Genomic DNA, 19,958 nt, shown 5'->3' with positions numbered 1-19,958 from the left:
TTCGATCAAGAACATAAATTTTATTTTTCTATACGATATTTTTTAAATAATTTTCATATAAATCTATCTTGCACGCATGTGTTATCCTACTTCTTACTACTAAAATTGATGTCGTTGATTTTGTTGTCTACTTATGGATTGGACACATTTATAGGTCCACTTGATTTGACTGAGCTTCCTTCAAATCTATGAGACTAACAATATCTAGGCCCAATTGTTAACGGTAACTGGATTTACTTTTGGGTCTTATGTCAAGGTTGGATTGAATTTTTAACTTGTTGATTGCTTATCAGTTATTACCAGATTATTCCGAGTTCTGACGACTTTGTAGTTGCTGTAATGTGAGAAATGAGTAACACTATCTTGGTTTTCGATTACAATACTTGTCTCAAGTGAAATACAAAAACATGAATGTACAAAAATGCTGAGATAGTTTACAATAAGTTTACACACTTAAGCTTATGATTCAGATTCCCAATCAATTTCAAAAACCTTGACATGGCAAAGATCTCCTCCTGCATCATCTGCAAACTTAATCTTCTTTTTCTTCTGAACAATAATATTTTCAGTAGCTGGAGAGTCTTCCTTGACCATACCCTGTGAAAAAGTAGGTGAATGCAGAAAAAGTTAGGAACACAAGATAGATGAAGATTCGTTAAGTTTTGTGTCTGTGAATGTATAAGGAGTGTAAGAAACAAACCATAAGTTTGCAAAACCGATTACAGTCCCGTTCAATCATCGAAAGCCATTTCTTGCTACTCTCTTCAGTTTTTTCTGCTTTTCCAATCAAAGTTTTCACCTGACAAGAGACATCCACATCCATTAACAAAAGATTATTTTGAGAAAACAAAGTAAAGTTAATACATTGACAAAAAGAGGATTTCATTTGCTTTTTACAGACAAAAGTACCTCATCCAAGTTACACTCAGGCATGATGGAGGGGTTGCTTTCAGCAAGGAGACATCTCTTTGTGATTTGTCTCATCGATTTGAGCTCTTTTGTGAGCTTAGCTGTGATGTATTGGAAATCACGCATTTGTCCTTGTGAGAAGGCAATAGCTTTCTGTGTACATCCTTGTAACGAGGTGCGTCCAGTGCTAAAAGGCTGTGTTTTTGCTGCTTGAGTATCTCGACGGGAAAACTTGTTTGTAGCTCTTTGATACTGCGGTTGCCGAGTGTTATTGTTTGCTTTTCGAATGGCTTGCTTTGGATTTGGAACAACTTCCACCCGGTCGATACTGTCCAGCCCATGTGCCTTAAGTATCCTATGTGAGTTGTGGCTACTGAAGTAGAGTTTTCCTTTGGATTCTGGATTTTGTAAAAATATATAAGAATCTAAAGAGAAAATGTAAAAGTACATTTAAGATTGTGTCAATTCACTTACTTTTACACATCTTCTCAGATGAATCGGAGTGCTCCATTGCTTTGCAAAGTTTTGCTTGAGAGGTGGGAGATAAAGTCTGAAAACCAAATGTATCTTGTGAGTAACTCCTTTAAGAGATAGAATATGATATGAGAAAATTACACACAGGACAAACCTTTCTCCCTGAGAGTAGTTTTTCAGGTTGAGAGTGTAGCTCTTGTTGCTGGATACTGTCACTTTCTTCAGCTGTTTTAGCCTCATCAGTTGGTGCTTGAAAGAGTTGTGATGATTTGTGGTCCCCAGCTTCATCTACTACGTTCCCTGAGGATGAAAATTGTTGTAATCTTTCTGGCTGATGATCTTCTTCTAATGAAACTGTGCTGTCATCAGGAGCTGAATGCAAATTATTCATTAAATCACTGCAGCCGGTCAACGGGAGATTATCAGTTGCTTCCTGTAGCTCATCATTAGCAATGTTTTCGTTTTCCCACACAAGCTCGGTGTTTCTTACCCCATAATCTGAGATATCAGTAGCAAGCATTTGTGGAGCATCAACCTTCCCAATCTCCGAACCAATTATGGTCATGTCTAAGCTAGCAAGTACTTCTGGAGCGTCTAACTTCATAATCTCTAAACCAGTTGTGATCATGTCTACGTTAGGCTTTGATACATTGCTTTCCTCATTCTCTTTAACTTCTTCGGTCACCGAGCTTGTACTGGAATAGCTGAAGTTCTTGACACAGCCAATGGTCTCCAGTTCATCCTCTTCTCTAGACGCACTACCGCACAAAACGTTCTCAAGAGCAAAGTTACCAACAAGACAGCATGGAGCTTTCCTTGCTTCGATGAACTCTTCTGATGCATCTTCAACAGTTTTGTCCACCGTCTTTGTAGTTATGGGCTCTTCAATGGCTACAATTCCAAGAGAATTTGGCTCTGGACTGCGATGTAGAACCAGTCGTGCGTCCTTGGGCAAATCATGCATAGTCTCTTCCACCAGATCTTTATTTGAAGTAGATTCTGGCTCTTTGTCAGAATCTAGTAAAGGATTAGTGGGAATGATATACATGGCTTCAGGAACCAAATAGCTGTCATCCCAAGTTTCCTCAGGCTTGACATCACATAACACAGGCAAATTAACTTTCTCTGCAGATGGAGTTGAAGTAGAATCACACTTTGTTTTAAGCTTTTGCTTTTTCTTACTCCTCGTCGTATTCCAACTGCTAAGAGGCTCTTCAACATAACATCCTTCATCTTCAGTTTGATTCTCCACATTCACATCCACAGTCACAAGTTCATCCCAGGAAGCCTCAAGCTTGACATCACAGAACACAGGCGAATCAACTTTCTTCGCGGATGGAGAGGAAGTAGAACCACACTTTGATTTACGCTCTTGCTTCTTCTTTCTTCTCTTGGAGAATTTCGTATTCCAGCTGCTAAGAGGCTCCTCAACTTCACATCCTTCATCTTCAGTATGAAGAGTAGAGTACTCTTCTTTAACTTTAACCTGGGAAGTGGTCTCAGTATATCCGCGGTTTCCAAGTTTCCTTTTCTTTTCTCTGCATTGTTTCCGAACCTTCTGCAGCGTCATATCAAAACCTTCTGTATCAGTTTTGGCATCCACCTCAGCCCCCTGTGTCATCTCAGGATCATTATCCAACTCCCTGACCACTCTCGACATCATCGGCACTTCATCTTCAGTGTTTTCCCGGTTGTACACATCAACCAAAGGTCTAAACTTGAGCTTTGATTTCCCATTTGCAACCACATTCGCCACTATTTTGATCGATCCATCTTTAATGGCCCGGATACAATGCAGCTGAGAATTCAAATGGGTGCTGCTCCTGACCTCCACCATCGTAACTTAACACAATCACTTCGTAGCTTCAGATTAAGCTCGAAAAAACCCCGAAATCTACACCAAATGAACTGTTAGATAAGGGGCATATCTAACAATCAATAACCTAAAATTTCATCAAGCCAAGCATAGAAACGAACATCAACGAGCTTACTAACACAAGTAAGTCAAACAAACACTCTACAGTACACAAATCTGAGTTCGAGGATGCAGTGATTAGGTTTAGGGGTTTAACAATTAACAAGGAGAAACTCATTTCATGGAAGATCAATTGGATAAATCCGAGATCTATTTGACAAAAAAAAAAATTCACTAAGGAGCATGCAAAAACCCTAATTCGATACAACAAATCGAGAATATGATTAGCGGATCCAGGTGAAATAGATGGATGTAATCAAACATAAACCGAATCTAGATCCGAGCGATGAAGATGGATTTACCTTAAAATCGCTAATCGAACAGTTAATTAGATTCAGATGGAAGAAGCTGAAGGCTGAATACTGGGCTTCGAGCTCGTAACTAGTCAATCTAGGGTTTACAGAAGAGGGAGGAAGTAATTTAAAATAAGACGAAGAAGCAGATAGGGAGAATCTGGAGCTACTTTATTAGCCGTGAAGGCTCTCGCGGGAAACACTTGGCGGGATCTTTTTAACCTTTTTGGAGCTTTTCGTTAATGGGCCTGTAAGCCCAATGATAATGTTATAGGGCTTTAAGCTCAATGGCAAGGGCAAAAATGTAATTTTATTGAGATAGAACATGAGGTTGATGTAGCAAGTTAAGCTACATGGTGGCGGCGTAGATAAGGAGAGGGAGATCAATCAGCAACCAAAGGAAAAATCGAAACCCTAACTCGACCTTAACGCCGCCATGACTAAGAAGAGGAAGCTCGAAGCGCAACTCAGCGAGGCTTCTGAACCGCCGCAGAAGCAGATCGCAATTAACAATCAGGTTAAACAAGAAGTTGAATACGAGGAAGTAGATGAAGAGCACGAAGAGGAAGTCGAAGATGACGACGATAATGATGATGAGGAGGAAAATGATAATCGCATGGTGGTGGCGGCGGCGACGTCTGGATCTGGGAATCAAGGCGGCGATGACGACGACGAGCCGATTCAAGATCTGTTGGAGCCGTTTTCGAAGGAGCAGCTGCTGAATCTTCTCAAAGAAGCTGCGGAGAAGCATCACGATGTGGCCAATCGAATCCGCGAAGTGGCTGACGAGGATCCCGTTCATCGGAAGATCTTCGTGCACGGACTTGGATGGGACACCAAAACCGAGACGCTGATCGAAGCTTTCAAGGAGTACGGAGAGATCGAAGATTGCAAGGCCGTGTTTGATAAGGTCTCGGGGAAATCCAAAGGATATGGATTTATTCTGTTTAAGTCTAGATCAGGTGCTCGTAACGCGCTCAAGCAGCCTCAGAAGAAGATTGGGAGTCGTATGACAGCGTGTCAGTTAGCTTCTAAAGGACCAGTCTTTGGAGGAAACAACCCTGTAGCTGCTGCAGGTGCCTCTATTGCTCCAGCTCAGCATTCGAACTCGGAGCACACGCAGAAGAAGATCTATGTCAGTAACGTTGGAGCAGAGCTGGATCCTCAGAAGCTGCTAGCTTTTTTCTCGAAGTTTGGGGAGATTGAGGAAGGTCCGTTGGGTCTTGATAAGTATACTGGGAGACCTAAAGGCTTCTGTCTCTTTGTGTATAAGTCAGCTGAAAGCGCCAAGAAGGCTTTAGAGGAGCCACACAAGAGCTTTGAGGGCCACATCTTGCATTGCCAGAAGGCTATCGATGGTCCTAAACCTGGCAAGCCGCAACAGTTTAACAGCAATCCTCGTTTCCAGAGGAATGATAACAGTGGTGGTTACGGTACTCCTGCTGGTCATGGACATCTCATGGCTGGTAACCAAGCCGGGATGGGTGCTCCAGTTCAAGCGATGAACCCAGCCATTGGGCAGGCCTTGACAGCTTTGTTAGCATCGCAGGGAGGTTTGGCGTTTAACCCAGCTATTGGGCAGGCTTTGTTGGGTTCTCTGGGGGCAGCTGGAGGTGTAAACCCAGGGGCTGGAGTTGGAATGCCAACTGGTTATGGAACTCAACCTATGACACCTGGGAGCATTCCTGGGTACGGTGGACAACCTGGGTTGCAAGGTGGCTATCAGACCCCTCCTCCTGGTCAGGGTGGTGCAGGAAGAGGGCAACATGGTGTCGGGCATTACACTCCTTACATGGGCCAGTAGATGTATCATGTAGCAACTCAGGTAGAGCAATGAATATCGTCTCTTCACTTGTTTATTTTATTACTTAATATATACTTTACATTGAACTGGCTTCTAAAAACAAGAACTTTCTGTGTCTTAAACCCGCAGAGTTTGCTTCCTGTCGGTTTTGTTTTGCATCACATGCTAAAAAGATGTTACTTTTGCAATTTCTATGTAACAGACTGTTACTTTTTAACAGTTTTCTGAAGGGTTTTGTGTTTTGCAGCGATTGAGATTGTGAAAAAGCTTTTCTTATTTTCTTAAATTGATTGTGCAGATATCAGTGTTTTAATATTGGCCTGGTGATACTTCTGAAGTTTTAAAGGAGCTGATGCAAATGAAGTCTTTATGAAATGTTTACTCTTTGGTCGCTCATAAGGCCAAACTCATAAAACCTTTCAAGGAGTTTTAGTTTTCATCTACTTGTTTTATCTCTTTCACCAACTACTCTCGTTATGCTATTCCTAAAAAAATCATTGTACTATTTTCAGAGTTATGTCTTTGTTTTTCAGTTTTCTGAAACTTGTTACAACTTTCGCTTGTAAAACTAAAAACATAACTATGTTTCTTCTAGCCCTTGCTTTATCTGATTCTAAGTTTTTCCAAATTTTATAAAGTTTTATTCGATCTCTATGCTTCACGGTTTCATTCTTGTATTTTTTTTTTCTGCTTGCAGTATATCATTCATGAATTATATTTGTAATAAGAGTTATTGTAATTAACTCAGCCGCAACAGTCTCGAATATTTTGTAATATGTTTTGGCTTCTTAGGGATGACACAGTACAGTCACCTGGTTCGGAGGGAAGACATATCGCTCTCTCCTGTCCAGTTTGGAAGCTGAAGCTGCTGCTGTACGGGCAATGACTGTCTTAGATAGTCTTGTTTTTGGAAAGATGTGGCTCGGAGAGTGATTCCAAGGTCTTGTGATGCAGGCTGTAAAAGATATCCCATCAAGCCAAGACTACAAAAGCTTCACAAGATACATTATGGAGCTATGGCGAAATTTGAAGCCTCCTTCCCAATTCGCATTGCATTATTAGGTTGTTGTATCCCATCTTGGTTGAGTCAAATGATTGAAAGGAAAAGAAACTATGTTTGTTCTCAGCTTCAACATAGCTGCGGAATTGCATGCAACTTCAAAAGCTGTATTAAAAGGCAGTTCCACGACACTTGAAAAGAGGAAATGTTTGAGCTGTGTTTCTCTCACTACATGTGAGGATGTTGGTTTCTTGCAGCTACCTCTCTAGATATCCGGAAAGTTCTTCCAGTCCGAGGTTAATAAGTAATTAAAAATTTGGGTTAATTAAGTACGAATCGAACCTTGCAATCTCACTAGATGCCGACACAAAAAATATACTATTAAAAGCCGAATTGATTGAAGTCTCGTCGAGCACATGTAGCAGTGATTATTCCGATGGAATAAACTCGATGTCCACCTTCATTGAAGTAATTACTATTTCCTAGCCATTGCTAATTACAGTTACTATAAAATAAAATTCTACAGAAGGCGGATTTGCCACAGTATCAGAGTGTCACTTTCTTAATCAAAAGGTTCTCCTCTCTCTCTTCTCCTTTTCTCTCATCCTGCGGGAAACAAAAGAGAACATAACAAGAGAGAGAGAAAGAGAGAGTCTAGGTCTGCTTTGTAAATCTCTCTCTATCTCCGCACTTATCATATTAGTCTTCGTTCCCCTTTCCATCACTTGGAGAAAGAAAAACCGGAATCTCCCTTGCTTAGATCTGATCCTATCCAAGCTCAAATTCGTTTACCCTTTTTCGCAAAGATCGTAGCTTTTAGTATCTTCCTCGCAAGCGTTTCTACATCGCTGCTATAAAAACCTTCTATTTCTCGATTACCATGTTTAGCATCTGCATTCGATAGCCCCCCGATGCTGCATGCAATCCCCAAGACCCTTTCAGATTGCTACAACGCGTTGATTTCTTCCTCTTCGATGCTCTGTTCCTCTGCTGCATGTTCGTCGAGTCAACCTTAGGAAGAAAAGGTGTTACCTTTTGCCTCGGATTTGATGAAACTCTTCTTCGTGGTAGAGCGTTTCCGCGTTTGCTGCTGAGATTAGGGTTTTCTGATTTGTTGTGGGGTCAGGATCGTTTTTTTATCTATCTATCTGTGTTGTGTTTTTATTTTTAAAGCGGTATGGATTCTCAGAGGGAACCTAGATCTCATCAGTCTTTGAATAGGCAAGGCTCTCTCTATGGCTTAACACTCGACGAGGTCCAAACCCACTTGGGGAGTTCTGGTAAAGCGCTTGGAAGCATGAATCTTGACGAGCTTCTCAAGAGTGTTTGTTCTGTTGAAGGTAATCAGCCATCTTCCTTGGCAGCTCATGAAGGTCTCTCTCGTCAGGGGAGTTTGACTTTACCGCGGGATCTAAGCCAAAAAACAGTTGAAGAAGTCTGGAAAGACATTCAGCAGGAAAAGAATGGAGGTGGTAGTGGTCATGAGAGGAGAGATAAGCAGCCTACCTTGGGGGAAATGACGCTTGAGGACTTGCTGTTGAAAGCAGGAGTGGTTACTGAGACAGTTCCTGGGAATGGTAGTGCTGGTATGGAGCAAAACATAGCTCAGGTTGCCCCATGGGTTCAGTATCATCAGCTTCCGTCAATGCCACAGCCTCAATCATTCATGCCGTATCCGGTTGCAGACATGCAAGCAATGGTGTCTCAGTCTTCTTTGATGGGTGGTTTATCAGATACTCAAACTCCAGGGAGGAAGAGGGTAGCTTCAGGAGAAGTTGTGGAGAAGACTGTAGAGAGGAAACAGAAGAGGATGATTAAGAACAGAGAGTCTGCAGCTCGTTCTCGAGCTAGGAAACAGGTGACAAAAAAACTTTCTGTAATTGCAAAATGTGGTGTTGTTATTAGTCTAGTCAAATCTTATACTGGGTGCTGATGAGCAGGCTTACACTCATGAGCTAGAAATCAAAGTTTCACGGTTAGAAGAAGAAAACGAAAGACTCAGGAAGCAAAAGGTAATGTTCTGTAGCCTTGGCCCTTATGGGTTATACATGCACTGATTGTGATTGGTATTAAAATTGAACATGTAATTAAGTTTTGGATTCGAATTAGAGGGAATGGTAGATGATAGGATATTTAGTCAAGTATGGAATTGGGCACAAGCATAGTTAAGTACATGAAACCATGAACAAGAAAGGATTAATAGGTTAAGTCTTTGTTGTTAGTTTGCTTCTTGTAAGAGTCGTTTGGCTCATTAGACTCGACATTTACAACACTCTTTTACTGATGACAAACTTGTAATTGATAGTTTACGTTACATTGTTTGTTTTCTATTTACTTTGCAGGAGGTAGAGAAGATCCTCCCAAGTGCACCACCACCACTTGATCCCAAGAGGCAGCTGCGGAGGACAAGCTCAGCTCCTTTCTGATCTCAAAACTTCTTTTTTTTTTTCCTGCTTTTGTGTCGGTTTGCTTATAAAAAAAGAGAGGAAAACAGTTGGTTTCTTTGTACATTCTTGACTTGGAGCAATTCTGTTAAGTTTCTTATGAACATTCTTATTAATTTTAGTAGCAACGACAATCTTTTTCTTGAGTATAAGAATTGAAAACATCACTTTGTTGACAGTCTGAAAAATGAATCACAGAGAGGAAAACTGTTTGAATTTGCCAAGCCTTATACTTATGGGCCAGCTTTGTTCTCAAATGTAGACATTAGCTTAAACTTTCATCATAAGAACTTGTTTGCTATATGTTCTGCAATAGCCAAGCTTGAAGTCAAACCAGGCGACTCGATGCCAAAGAGATTCACAAGACCAGGAACTCCATGAGTCTCCTCTCCCTACATATCAATAACACAAGCGCTTTCATAACAAAACCAAAGATATAGGGAACAGTGTTAGAGTTATACTAGAATTCAACCCGCTTTGAAACACGGATGAAGGATTTTTATTTATGAATCTTAATATTTACAAACTTTTGTTCATGTGTTTGTAGAATTTTAAATTTAATTTTCTTTTTAAAAATTCATGTTGGAGTTTTTCTAATAGTATATATTTTGTTAAAAAAATATCAATTTTTTTGTTATAGTTTGTATACAATTAGTTATAATGAAGTCCGTTAAATAATATATATACGTGAAATATATTTTTATTTGAAACTAATTTCAAATTTGTAATTTTCATGTAGACATGCATTTTTAGATGTAAATTTTAAGAAAACTTACATTAATGATAATGACCAAACCTTGTATTCACCGGAGCCGATGTGAGAATTTTGTAACTTAATGACGGGCTTTAGTTTTTCAAAAATATTATAGAATTATATTTTCTGAAAGAACATATCGATGTTGGGCTCTTTTAAGTTAACAAACAAAATAATTAGATAGTATAGTGTTTTTGTTGGCCGAATATTTCGTGCCAGATTATTGTATTAGCTTTAGATAATTTAGAAGCTAATAACAAATTATTATCCCTTAGATATTTAGTCTTGATATCAAATTTTATTAAATTTTCCTTTGATTAGTAGAATAGATTTATAATGGTTTAAATACTGTAACTTATTTTGTAGGACCATTTCAAAATTAAATGACAACTTTCTAATGGTAGATAAAAAAATATGACTCTAATTAATAGAGCAGATGTCTAATGCTTTTGAGAACAAAAGATTACCTGTATGATAAAGTCTGCTGGCTTCTGTCCCGGTCCGGTAAGCTTGGGACGGATGCCTGAGTAACCAGGTTCCAACGATCCATCTTTGAGATCCGGATAGTACTTTCTGATCTCTGGGTAGAATCTCTCAGCTCTCTGTGGGTTCACACCATAATCAAACCTGGATTCAAACGGCAGGAAGAAGATCTTGAGAAACTTCAAAATAGACAAGAGAGAGAGAGATGAGAGTTTCATGACAGATGCAACCATTACTTGTTGAGGAAGCTTGATGTTTCATCTCTGCATTCAATCCACTCAACATCAGGACCAAACTTCACAAGCCCATTCAAATCAACAGTGACATGAACACCAAGACCTCCTTCCTCAGGTATAGGATACACAAGTTTCTCAAAAGGCGGAGACTTTGCACCGGACAGCGTAAAGTAGCATCCACGAGCATAGTGAGACGAAGGAATGAACCGATGACCTAACCCATGGAATCTCTTTGCCAGAGCTTGAGCACCTAACCCCGCGGAGTTAACAACGAGGTTAGGTATCAACTCAAGCTCAGCTACTACTCCCTCACACCGAGACTCAACCGATCCAGTTTCGGCAACAAACAAATGCATCTTCTCTTCTTCAACACGACCGCTTAAAACCACTGTATTGTATGAGAACGTTGCGTGACTGTTCTCTGCTTGTCCCTGTAGTTACCCCTGTACATCATGGAATCAAAACTCTTTTCCTACTCCATAAACTCAAAGATCATATCAAAGCACAGAGGAGATAATACAGTACCACTAAAGATAGCATGAAGGAATGCGTATCCACTATCCCAGACTCAGGAGACAGCAATGCTTTAACACAACGAAGCTCCGGCTCCATCCTCATTGCTTCAAAACCTTCCAACATCCTTAAACCCGAAACTCCATTCTGAGTTCCAAGATGCATCAACAGATCCAGCTTCGGTATATCAGATGATCCTGTAGCAACCACAAGCTTACCAATCTTCCTATGAGCGATTCCATGTTCAGAGCAATACCTATACAACAGTTCCCTCCCTCTTACACAAAACTTGGCCTGATCAAATCCAAAAAGATTGTGCCTTTAGTGAGTTTAGAGGACTTTGATTGCGACCCTTAAGATAAAGATTGTGCCTTTAGAGAGTTCAGAGGACTTTGATTGCGACCCTTTGAGATAAAGGTTGTACCTTTAGAGAGTTTGGAGGATAATAGATTCCGGCGTGGATGACCTCGCTGTTGCGGGAGCTCGTCACGGTGCCGAACGATGAGGCGGCGTCGAGGATAAGCACTTCTCTTCCGCGGAGACTGAGCTCGCGCGCCACCGCTAAACCCACGACTCCGGCACCGATCACGACGGCGTCGACTCTCTCTTTAGCTATCGTTTCCGCTACGCCGCTTACTCCTCTTCCGTTGAGCAGTTTCCAGGTTGGTTTTAGATTCCTCGTTGACAATCTCGTCCATCTTCTACCAAGAGAAGCTAGCATCTTCTTCTTCTTCTATATCTCCTCCTGAAGCAAATGTGGAAGTGACCATAGATACCATAAATGCTGATGGGCTTTTATTAGTGGGCTTTACTCACATGTTGCAGCCCAGATCTTTACTTAAACGCTGCCGTTTCAGTTCAGCGGTGAGTCCCTTCCTTTCTTCTTCCTCTAATTTTCATTTTTGTACTTTCTCTCCTTCACAACCCATAAGTCCATAGCCATGACCAGCTGGTACCGTTTCTTTCTGCTGTTTTAATTTGTAATCGAAATTTAAAATCCAGTTCCTTTAATCAGTAGGCTGCCAAAAGTATTGATCTTGGCCTTGATTTTGAAGTATTTGTGTAAATGTCTAGCTGGATTGTACAAGTATTTGGTGGCAGCACCTTTTTGATATGTTGAGCCTCTGTTGTTCTTGAATTGAACCCACTTTGAGTTTCTTGTTCGTGTTCTCCGTCTATGGTTTTTAATTCTTTCATGGAACTCCAGATTACCTGAACGAACGATAAAGCTAGCTCTTTTTTTTTTATCAGCTTGTAGTTGAACTTGACCCAGTGGTCCTCCTCTTAAGAATTGTTTTTTTTTTATGTTTGATGTTTTGTTGGATGTGAAACTGATGTGCCCAAACTTTGTGGTTTAGGAAGTAGCTGCATGTGGGTCAGATAGACCAACGTTTCTTCTATCTGTTTCATGGGATTAGCCATCACCGTGGCATTACCTAACTGTGGAACTAAGTTCTTGCCAAGGAGGAAGGGTGCTTTCTCCCTTGCCGTTTGCTTCGAGTTTTGTTCTCTCTGTCATTTCCTTCATCCTGCTCGGCCTTCATTGGTCAGACATCAAAGGTATGTTCTTAACTCTGGAAACATCATTGCCGTGTGGCTTTTCATACAGTGAGGAGTTCTTATAGACAAAACATGAATATCTCTTAGAGACCATAATTAAGCCATGGTTTGTTACTTTATTGTGCTAAGGAGTAGTAAGGTCCTTAAGTTTCCTAGCCTATTACTTGTATCAGACTGAACTACATCCAAGCCATGGTTTGTTGCTTTATTGTACTAAAGAATTCTAAGGTCCTTCAGATTTTGCTTAATTCCTGTGGAAGCATTCTCTTTTGCACACATCTGCTTGTTGGTTCATGTGTCTTAAAGAAGATCTGATGATGATTTCATCTTTCTAATGTCCAATTTTAAATGTCTTTCAGATTTTCCAGGAGAAGGTCATGGACAACAGTTAGGAGCTCGGTTGGTGGGAGCAGAGCAGATCCACCATCCGGTTCTTCGAGCAATAAAAGCTCCACACGTCCAAGACTACTCAAAGCCATACAAGATCTCAGAACTAAGCTTCTGGTGAAAATTCAGGAGATAAAGAAAGATCTCCCCAAGAAACTGCTCTTTCTCTTGGTGGGATTCTACTCTGCAACTGCATTCTCTACGTTTATAGGACAAACAGGAGATTGGGATGTTTTATCCGCTGCATTGGCTGTAATCGTAGTCGAATGCATCGGAGCTTTAATGTACAGAGCATCCATTCCATTAATCAACAAGATGCGGAGCATGATAACCATGTTTAACTATTGGAAGACTGGACTCGCCCTTGGACTGTTCCTTGACTCATTCAAGTAAGTTTGTTAGACACATCATTCATCTTTAAGCTCTTGTGGATTCCAATGAATGAAAACACTCTTGGCTGCGTTACAGGTTTTAGCTCAGACCTTGGAAGGGGCAACACCTGGCTCTAGAATGGACAGTGACCAGCAAAATTTGACAAGCTGTGTCTCCTTTTATGCCATGAAGGTTGTCAAGACTTAAACTCAGGTCACTGCAAGACATGGGATCATCAAACCCTCCGATCTACACAAAGCAAGTCACCAGCAAACAGTGCTAGAGTCGTGTCTGTATAACCTTTTCTGTATTTGGTTGCATCGTTGCAGATGGATACGTTTAATATAAGCATTGATTCTCTGAGTTATTTTCTCCCATTTATATTTTTGTTTTTTCAAGATAACAGATCAATTAGCTTCAACTTGAAGTATCACAAGCTCACAAATATCTTATGGACCCAACACAAGTATCTAAGGAAGAAGACAGTGATGATTCGACGTCATATTGAATATCGCTCGCATGGGCGGTTTCTCAAACACCTTCTAAAAGTCCCACATCGGTAAGACATAGAAACGTTAGTATAACCTTAGCACTATAAGAGAGAAGCGAAGCCCAAGTTACAAATCATACCTTTCTCGGCCTTTTGGCTAAGATCAAGTGTAGTATCTGTTCTTATCAGTTTAATATCTGATATGCGGGCCATCGGTCTGCTCGATATTAACTCTATTTTTTAAGGGAAAAAGCCCACTAAGATAGCTTGCTATCTGGGCTTTTAAGAGTCGTCCATGCGTTGCACTATTGCACGGGCTGGCTCAACCCGCCATATCAACAGTTAATAACTTTAATCCGATAATTAAGTTTAAACTAAACCTTAACAAATAAAAGTTTAATAAAGTAATCTCTCTGTTCCTCAGAGGCGAAGATGGCGAACCCTAGGAGGACAGTGACGGAGAACCATAGATTATCACCATTGATCAATCTACTGAAGAAGCCTCAAGCGTTTCCTCTGCTTCTCTCCTTCTTCCTCTTCCTCACATGGATCACTCTCAGGTTACAGCACTCTTCTCACCTCTCTTCGCATGCGAAGAGTCACCATCATCCTGATTCGGAAGTCCTCGACGGAGACGATAAGGTTAATCTGATCCGGTTCGACTTAGCGTCGATTTCGCCTGTTAGAAAAGACGATCGCGGGTGGCTGCTTGATCCCGTTACTCTTGCTCGTGATTCTCAGCTCCACGGTTCGTCTCTACTGATTCGATTCCGTTTCGTTGCAATTGCAGTAATTCTCGGATAGTGTGGTTAAGTATATTGGAACTGAGAAAACCATTTAGCTTAAGGGAGATAAAAAGAGTTCTAAGTATCTTTAGAAGCATGTATTTAGCTTTCACCAATGAGTCAGTGAAGAGAGTTTATAGATAGGAATGGATGAGAAGTGTTGAGCCCCTTTGTAGTCTGGGAATAGTGACTGCTTAAGTTTGATTAATTGTGTAATCAGAAGGTTTGTCTTTTCTTGGTGCTGGAGTTTTCACATTCTTGGTTTCTGCTTTGTTTGCAGGTGGAGCAGCCATGTGTGTTTCCATTCATGTTGGTGAAATCAAGCCTGGTGAATTGAGGGGAAACCACAGACACCATACTTGTAACGAGACGTTTGTCATATGGGGAGCCAAGACGAGATTCAGGGTAAGTCCATATTGAAACCTTTGGTAGGAAGGAATATCTGTTTTTTTTTTTGTTTATTCTAAGTATGCAAATGCTGAAGTGGATGGTAAAGTGATACGTCTTGTTAAATAAGATAGAAGAGAGAGTTCACGGATTGCATTAGGCCATGCCGGCTTAACTAACTGTGTGTAACATAACGTTACTCTTTTGACGAGTATAAGTAGGGATTGAACATATGCAAGAGCAGACTGTATTTGGTTGGTTTTGAGGTTTTGGGAGCGTTTAAGGTCTCTCGAACAAAACCTTAAGAGTAGATTTTATATGATTCGGGTTCGCTTATTTGGTCTTTGATCCTGCAGTATATTAGGAGATAATCACTCTGAATCATAAAGATGTTGTGACTATTGGATTAATATCATCCTTCATCAGTGATCAGTGAACCGCTAATCGTCGTATTAGGTTGAAAAAATACAACGAATTACTATTTGTAGATGCTTAGTGATGTGGTAAATGGACTCGTCTTACATAGTCTAATCCTTGTATCTGACAGTTGTGCCTTGGTTCTCCATTTCCTTACTACTGACCTTCGGGTCGAAATGAGCCAAACTCATCGATCTGACATTGTTTATGGATTCATCTTTATGAATACGTGCAGCTGGAGAATCACAAGGTGGAGAAAGGCTATGCAGAAGTGTTAATTGGAGAGGATGAAGTAGCTGTAGCGGTTAGTCCTAGTGGCACAGCACATGCTATAGTAAATGTTGATCCTGTGCGTTCTACTTTCTTAATTGGCTGCCAAGACAGTAATATGCACAACAGCTCAACTAGCGACTACAAAGTATGGAAAGATCTTTAATCCCATATTTGTTTAGTTTCTTCATTTGGATTTTCATTGGCCTTTTATGTAATCAGCTTCTCTGGTTTCTTTCTTTCGAGCTCTTATTTGTACAGAATAGGCTTTGTTTCTTTTGTCGGTGTCTGTTACTCTGATTATTAACCCTGAAACTTCCAATGTCTAGAGTGCATTGTTATGTTTCATGATACTACAGGAGTTGCAAGATTTGATTACACGAGTGGATTAAATATAAGATCAGTATGATCTGTTTGAAACATAAATTGTCACCTACAAATACGCAAATTGATGTGAGATCGCAAACCAGAAGGCCATTAAAGATATCACCACTTTGAGCGTCTCCAAAAAGATTCTGATTTGAAGTTTCAAGTTGTTTTTTTCCAAAAACAAAATTTCAAATTTAACTTCAAAATTATTTATAATTTACACTATGATTCTTATATTTATCATAATTAATATAAATCTATAAAACTTTTGTAGATAACTATCACATATATAAAATATTATAGTAATATTAATTAATAAAATCTTATACTAAAGAATAAATTATAAACAGAAATACATAATTAAATATTAACTACAAGAAAATACCACATTATTACATAAAATTATTTTATTAATGTTCTATTTTCGGTTATATAAAATTTGTTTGGATAATATTTTAGAAGTTCTGGAGAAAATTTACTAGACTATCAGTGTTATTGTAATATATAAATTTGTGTATTAATTATGTATTTATGTATATATCTTCTTGAAAAAAATTATTAAGTTTTTTTGTAATATTTTTGTTGTCTAATTTTACTTTTAAAATATTATAAATCTTATTTTGGATTTAAAAAAAAAACTTTTATGTGTAAAATTTTAATTTATAAAAATAAATTTGAAATATTTAAAATATACAAAATTTTAAAGATTAAAACTATGAATGAGAATATACTTAAAAATCATAAATATGATGTATAATTAATTATAAGGACCAATATGCATACAAAAAGATGAAACTTCAAATTTAAAGTTTTGAGTAATGAAATTTCAAATATAAAGTTTCACTTCTTAAAACTCTAAATTTGAAGTTTTGAAATTCATTTTCGGAGGATAAAAAACTTTATATTCGAAGTTATAGAGTTTCTTTTGGAGATGCACGAAAAAAAAATATATATATCTACTCTGACCAGCATGCTGCACGCACATGGACATGAATCTTAAGGAGCACTAATAATCATGGCCTTTGTTTCTCATGGAGCGTCGTGTTAAGCTCCTAATGCTAATTTGATTAAGGTTCAAATTGATGGAATCAGTCGTCTTTAATTAGTACATTGTTCCTGGACTGTTTTATATGTTTCAATATTTGGAGCAACAGAGATTGTTTACAGAATCTGAATTTAGAAGCTAGGGCCATTATTAAAATGTATTACCACTGTAATGAACTTAGTTGGATACTTGGATGTAAACAAAGAGTAACTTAGTAAACCACTAAAAAGAAGAAGATAAAAGACATTATGATGTCTATAGGACTATAGCTCATGATATATCGCATTGTAAAAGCATCAGTATTTGCCATGTGCCAATGGACCAACAAAAGTTAAAAAAACGTAAAATAAAAGTGAAAAGAGAAAATAATAAAGAAAAGCAAAACCTAAATCACAAAATGGAATAATATTTTAATTTTACCGTTGGAATTGTGTAAAAAGACAATATTGATTAAATGGGAGTTTAAGGTTTCTAGCTATAGAGAAAAACAAAGAGGTCAGAGAACAAAAAAAATACAAAGAAGGGGGAATATGAAGAAGAGTAAACGAGAGAACTTGCTTTCTCCGTCATCTTCATGGCGGGAGAATCATAACCCTCCCCGGAGAAACTCAAACTCCTCCGCTATATCCTCCGGTTGCCTCCCCGGATTCTTCAAGCTCTTCCTCTGCACCTTCAACTTCTCATCCAACCGCCGCAAATCTATCACCTTAGGATCTAAGAAACAAGAACAGATAACCATCGTCTACGCCTCTCCTCCAGAAGATGCATCAAACGTAGAAGGCGGAGGAACCGTCGAGCCGCCGCTTCCACGCAACGAAGGAGTGGAGGAAGATGCTGCGAGGGTGAGTCTTGTGGGTGCGTTAGAGAAATGCGATCGTGACTTAGAGGAGCTTCGGAGAACCATCGACGTCCTCAAAACCGCTTACCTTCTTCAAAAGAAGGTTTCAGCGGAGACGGCACGTGATGATTTCAAATTCTCAAGCACCGGTGAGTTTCTCGGGTTCCCATATAATCAAACTTTAACTAAACTTCTCTCCAGTACTGCTTCTCTCATCAAGTTTATGGTCCAGTTATTACCTACTAATCACAAACTAAAACTCAACTTATTTTCAAACGTGAGATACCTAATCACAAACTCTAGTTAGAAACATTAAGAGAACATTGTGTAAGTTAAAGCAGCAACAAAGAGTGAGTAGAAAGATCAAAAGAGTTGTCTCTTTGGTTGGTGGTGAGATCATGAGTGTGTCCAATAGTGGAAGACATCATCATATTCTCTTATTTATTAGTAAAAGATAGAGATAATAAACAAATGTAGTTTCTCTAACACATTCATGCATGCATGAAAGGTGTTATTTGATTTGAGGTCACAATTGTCATTAGTTGAGTTCGCCTCAGAGTTTGTTGGCAATTTGCATTGAGGATAATGTTTAACTTGATATTAAGTCAAAAAGGTAGGGGGAATAATCAGTGGTGAAGTTTAGTCTCAGTCTAATCAAACAGCAATTTATGCCTAATTAAAGTGCAAACGAGAGTAGAGAAAGAGGCATGTTAGACAAATGATGAAGGAAGGCATCAGCTTTCAGGGGCCTTTATTCCTTTATTCACGAAGCGCACTTTTACTTTCTCATTATTTATTAGGCCACCCATTATTTTGTTTTTCCTGATTCTGACCCACAAACTGTTTGATGGTACCAAATCAAGAATATCACTTTTTAAGCAAAATGATTTTGTATTAAAAAATTTCTTATAATTTTGTATATTTTTTTCCTACAGCTTATCACATAGTTTGTGGTATTTCAAAACAAAAGGGCATTTTAAGAATATTTTTTTAAAAAGTTATGGATGAAATCCAACTTTATAATATTGGTATATGCTTAATTGGTCTTATTTTCATGTAAAATAAGAAAACTTAATAAGAACCTAGGTGTATACAAGAATTGTTGTTTTTTAAAAAAAAAAATCACAACAATAGATGATTTAGACAACAATAATGATTTTTCGTTCTGATAACTATAATGATAAAATGGATAATATATAAACACAGGTTGTCTTATAAATTTTTTTTATTTGCTTTACAGTGGTAGGAGATGCCGTCGTGGGGACGCAAATGAATAAGAACACGAAGACGACACTACACGAAACAGACACTGACACAACAATGTTGTCGACGATGATGAACGATCACGAGTACAAAAACAACACAACCTACAAAGTCAACCACATTAATCTAATCACTAGACCCGACCATTACGCCATGAACGACGTCATTCCCAAGAGAGCAACGGCAGAGTCACGTGACACGGCGCCAATTATGGTGCGGAGGGTAAGAAGGAGCTTGATGGAGAGCGTGAACGAGGTTAGTGAGGACGTAGAATCTGGTCAACGAAGAGAGGTGGCTAAGATCGGTTTGGCACTTCATGACCATATCTGTCGGGATCTGATTTCGGAGACCGTTCACGAGCTATCCTTATTCTCCCACTACGACGCCGACGAGTGTCGTAAGTTGACGGTGGATTCTGCTAATTGTTACGGACGAGGAAGTGGACGTGGACACATCAGACGTGGAAGTACCAACTCACTCCCACTCGACGCATGTAGAAGAAAATTAGTGTTCTGATGTGATCGATCTCTGAGGTTATTTGTATGTCTTAGGCACGACAGTTTTCACCAATACCACGTTTTGCAGCTCATATTTTCTAATTTTTATTAATCCATTATATACTAATTGAAAAACATTAGAAAAAATAACTTATGTTTTCAAGTTATTTATATCCCAACCTACTGATATATCATTTTCTCATATTTTCTCAAACTAAATATATAGAAACCGTTTAGTTACTAGCTAGCATTACAATGAATGCCACTGATATAATCTTTCACATTTGCTCGACCAAATAGCATTTAAACCTTTATAAAAATATATATGTACGACCCCAAAGTGTACCTACAAAAATATATATGTACGAGTTATTATAACTGATCTTCATAAAA

At 38.9% G+C, this 19,958-nt stretch overlaps 7 protein-coding genes across 9 annotated transcripts; 5 read left to right on the top strand and 2 right to left on the bottom strand.

The window, feature by feature from the left end:
- Positions 1-342: 342 nt before the first annotated feature.
- LOC106311723 lies at positions 343-3,838 on the bottom strand. Its single transcript, XM_013748991.1, has 6 exons — positions 3,661-3,838; positions 1,538-3,277; positions 1,384-1,459; positions 910-1,307; positions 701-799; positions 343-597 (listed from the first exon to the last, which is right to left on the bottom strand). The coding sequence occupies exons 2-6, from the start codon at positions 3,218-3,220 to the stop codon at positions 460-462; spliced, it is 2,394 nt and encodes a 797-aa protein (XP_013604445.1). The 5' UTR covers positions 3,221-3,277; positions 3,661-3,838; the 3' UTR covers positions 343-459.
- A 157-nt stretch (positions 3,839-3,995) lies between these two features.
- Positions 3,996-6,678, top strand: LOC106311724 (UBP1-associated protein 2A). 2 transcript variants are annotated; one of them, XM_013748993.1, is made up of 2 exons: positions 3,996-5,476; positions 6,248-6,678. In XM_013748993.1, the coding sequence occupies exon 1, from the start codon at positions 4,088-4,090 to the stop codon at positions 5,453-5,455; it is 1,368 nt and encodes a 455-aa protein (XP_013604447.1). In that variant the 5' UTR covers positions 3,996-4,087; the 3' UTR covers positions 5,456-5,476; positions 6,248-6,678. The 2 variants fall into 2 exon arrangements, with proteins under 2 accessions (XP_013604447.1, XP_013604446.1); XM_013748992.1 differs by lacking the exon at positions 6,248-6,678 and adding an exon at positions 5,754-6,103 and having other exon boundaries at positions 3,997-5,476.
- Positions 6,679-6,996: 318 nt separating this feature from the next.
- LOC106312182 (ABSCISIC ACID-INSENSITIVE 5-like protein 2) lies at positions 6,997-9,020 on the top strand. The gene is made up of 3 exons (XM_013749596.1): positions 6,997-8,313; positions 8,396-8,467; positions 8,798-9,020. Exons 1-3 carry the CDS (start codon positions 7,633-7,635, stop codon positions 8,879-8,881), a joined length of 837 nt encoding a protein of 278 aa, XP_013605050.1. The 5' UTR covers positions 6,997-7,632; the 3' UTR covers positions 8,882-9,020.
- LOC106312181 (L-2-hydroxyglutarate dehydrogenase, mitochondrial) lies at positions 8,974-11,627 on the bottom strand. Its single transcript, XM_013749595.1, has 5 exons — positions 11,310-11,627; positions 10,898-11,179; positions 10,373-10,803; positions 10,121-10,280; positions 8,974-9,291 (listed from the first exon to the last, which is right to left on the bottom strand). Exons 1-5 carry the CDS (start codon positions 11,604-11,606, stop codon positions 9,181-9,183), a joined length of 1,281 nt encoding a protein of 426 aa, XP_013605049.1. The 5' UTR covers positions 11,607-11,627; the 3' UTR covers positions 8,974-9,180.
- A 134-nt stretch (positions 11,628-11,761) lies between these two features.
- On the top strand, positions 11,762-13,571 carry LOC106310059. 2 transcript variants are annotated; one of them, XM_013747251.1, is made up of 4 exons: positions 11,762-11,837; positions 12,244-12,445; positions 12,805-13,221; positions 13,301-13,571. In XM_013747251.1, the coding sequence occupies exons 2-4, from the start codon at positions 12,294-12,296 to the stop codon at positions 13,305-13,307; spliced, it is 576 nt and encodes a 191-aa protein (XP_013602705.1). In that variant the 5' UTR covers positions 11,762-11,837; positions 12,244-12,293; the 3' UTR covers positions 13,308-13,571. The 2 variants fall into 2 exon arrangements, with proteins under 2 accessions (XP_013602705.1, XP_013602706.1); XM_013747252.1 differs by lacking the exon at positions 13,301-13,571 and having other exon boundaries at positions 12,805-13,225.
- A 277-nt stretch (positions 13,572-13,848) lies between these two features.
- Positions 13,849-15,909, top strand: LOC106309679. Its single transcript, XM_013746766.1, has 4 exons — positions 13,849-14,035; positions 14,119-14,442; positions 14,760-14,884; positions 15,519-15,909. The coding sequence occupies exons 1-4, from the start codon at positions 13,990-13,992 to the stop codon at positions 15,717-15,719; spliced, it is 696 nt and encodes a 231-aa protein (XP_013602220.1). The 5' UTR covers positions 13,849-13,989; the 3' UTR covers positions 15,720-15,909.
- Positions 15,910-17,412: 1,503 nt separating this feature from the next.
- On the top strand, positions 17,413-19,739 carry LOC106309676. Its single transcript, XM_013746763.1, has 2 exons — positions 17,413-17,954; positions 19,046-19,739. The coding sequence occupies exons 1-2, from the start codon at positions 17,498-17,500 to the stop codon at positions 19,582-19,584; spliced, it is 996 nt and encodes a 331-aa protein (XP_013602217.1). The 5' UTR covers positions 17,413-17,497; the 3' UTR covers positions 19,585-19,739.
- Positions 19,740-19,958: the final 219 nt, after the last annotated feature.

The sequence above is a fragment of the Brassica oleracea genome, chromosome C8, assembly GCF_000695525.1.
Source record: "Brassica oleracea var. oleracea cultivar TO1000 chromosome C8, BOL, whole genome shotgun sequence".
Classification (NCBI taxonomy): Eukaryota; Viridiplantae; Streptophyta; class Magnoliopsida; order Brassicales; family Brassicaceae; genus Brassica; species Brassica oleracea.
The sequence above is the reverse complement of the archived record's forward strand: the minus strand, read 5'-3'. Positions and strand labels throughout refer to the sequence as shown.

Bases quoted from the DNA above. Each gene is read 5' to 3' on its own strand.
- LOC106311724 (XM_013748993.1), top strand. From the start codon at position 4,088: ATGACTAAGAAGAGGAAGCTCGAAGCGCAACTCAGCGAGGCTTCTGAA.
- LOC106312181 (XM_013749595.1), bottom strand. From the start codon at position 11,606: ATGCTAGCTTCTCTTGGTAGAAGATGGACGAGATTGTCAACGAGGAAT. The intron at 11,180-11,309 runs GTACAACCTTTA...GGATTTGATCAG, and splicing joins ATCCTCCAAACTCTCTAAAG to GCCAAGTTTTGTGTAAGAGG. The intron at 10,804-10,897 runs GTACTGTATTAT...GGGTAACTACAG, and splicing joins CCTTCATGCTATCTTTAGTG to GGACAAGCAGAGAACAGTCA.
- LOC106311723 (XM_013748991.1), bottom strand. From the start codon at position 3,220: ATGGTGGAGGTCAGGAGCAGCACCCATTTGAATTCTCAGCTGCATTGT. The intron at 1,460-1,537 runs GTTTGTCCTGTG...TTTGGTTTTCAG, and splicing joins AACTACTCTCAGGGAGAAAG to ACTTTATCTCCCACCTCTCA. The intron at 800-909 runs GTACTTTTGTCT...GTCTCTTGTCAG, and splicing joins CTGAGTGTAACTTGGATGAG to GTGAAAACTTTGATTGGAAA.
- LOC106310059 (XM_013747251.1), top strand. From the start codon at position 12,294: ATGGGATTAGCCATCACCGTGGCATTACCTAACTGTGGAACTAAGTTC. The intron at 12,446-12,804 runs GTATGTTCTTAA...AATGTCTTTCAG, and splicing joins TCATTGGTCAGACATCAAAG to ATTTTCCAGGAGAAGGTCAT.
- LOC106309679 (XM_013746766.1), top strand. From the start codon at position 13,990: ATGCGTTGCACTATTGCACGGGCTGGCTCAACCCGCCATATCAACA. The intron at 14,036-14,118 runs GTTAATAACTTT...TCTGTTCCTCAG, and splicing joins CTCAACCCGCCATATCAACA to AGGCGAAGATGGCGAACCCT. The intron at 14,885-15,518 runs GTAAGTCCATAT...GAATACGTGCAG, and splicing joins GAGCCAAGACGAGATTCAGG to CTGGAGAATCACAAGGTGGA.
- LOC106309676 (XM_013746763.1), top strand. From the start codon at position 17,498: ATGAAGAAGAGTAAACGAGAGAACTTGCTTTCTCCGTCATCTTCATGG. The intron at 17,955-19,045 runs GTGAGTTTCTCG...TTTGCTTTACAG, and splicing joins TTTCAAATTCTCAAGCACCG to TGGTAGGAGATGCCGTCGTG.
- LOC106312182 (XM_013749596.1), top strand. From the start codon at position 7,633: ATGGATTCTCAGAGGGAACCTAGATCTCATCAGTCTTTGAATAGGCAA. The intron at 8,314-8,395 runs GTGACAAAAAAA...GCTGATGAGCAG, and splicing joins GTTCTCGAGCTAGGAAACAG to GCTTACACTCATGAGCTAGA. The intron at 8,468-8,797 runs GTAATGTTCTGT...TTTACTTTGCAG, and splicing joins AAAGACTCAGGAAGCAAAAG to GAGGTAGAGAAGATCCTCCC.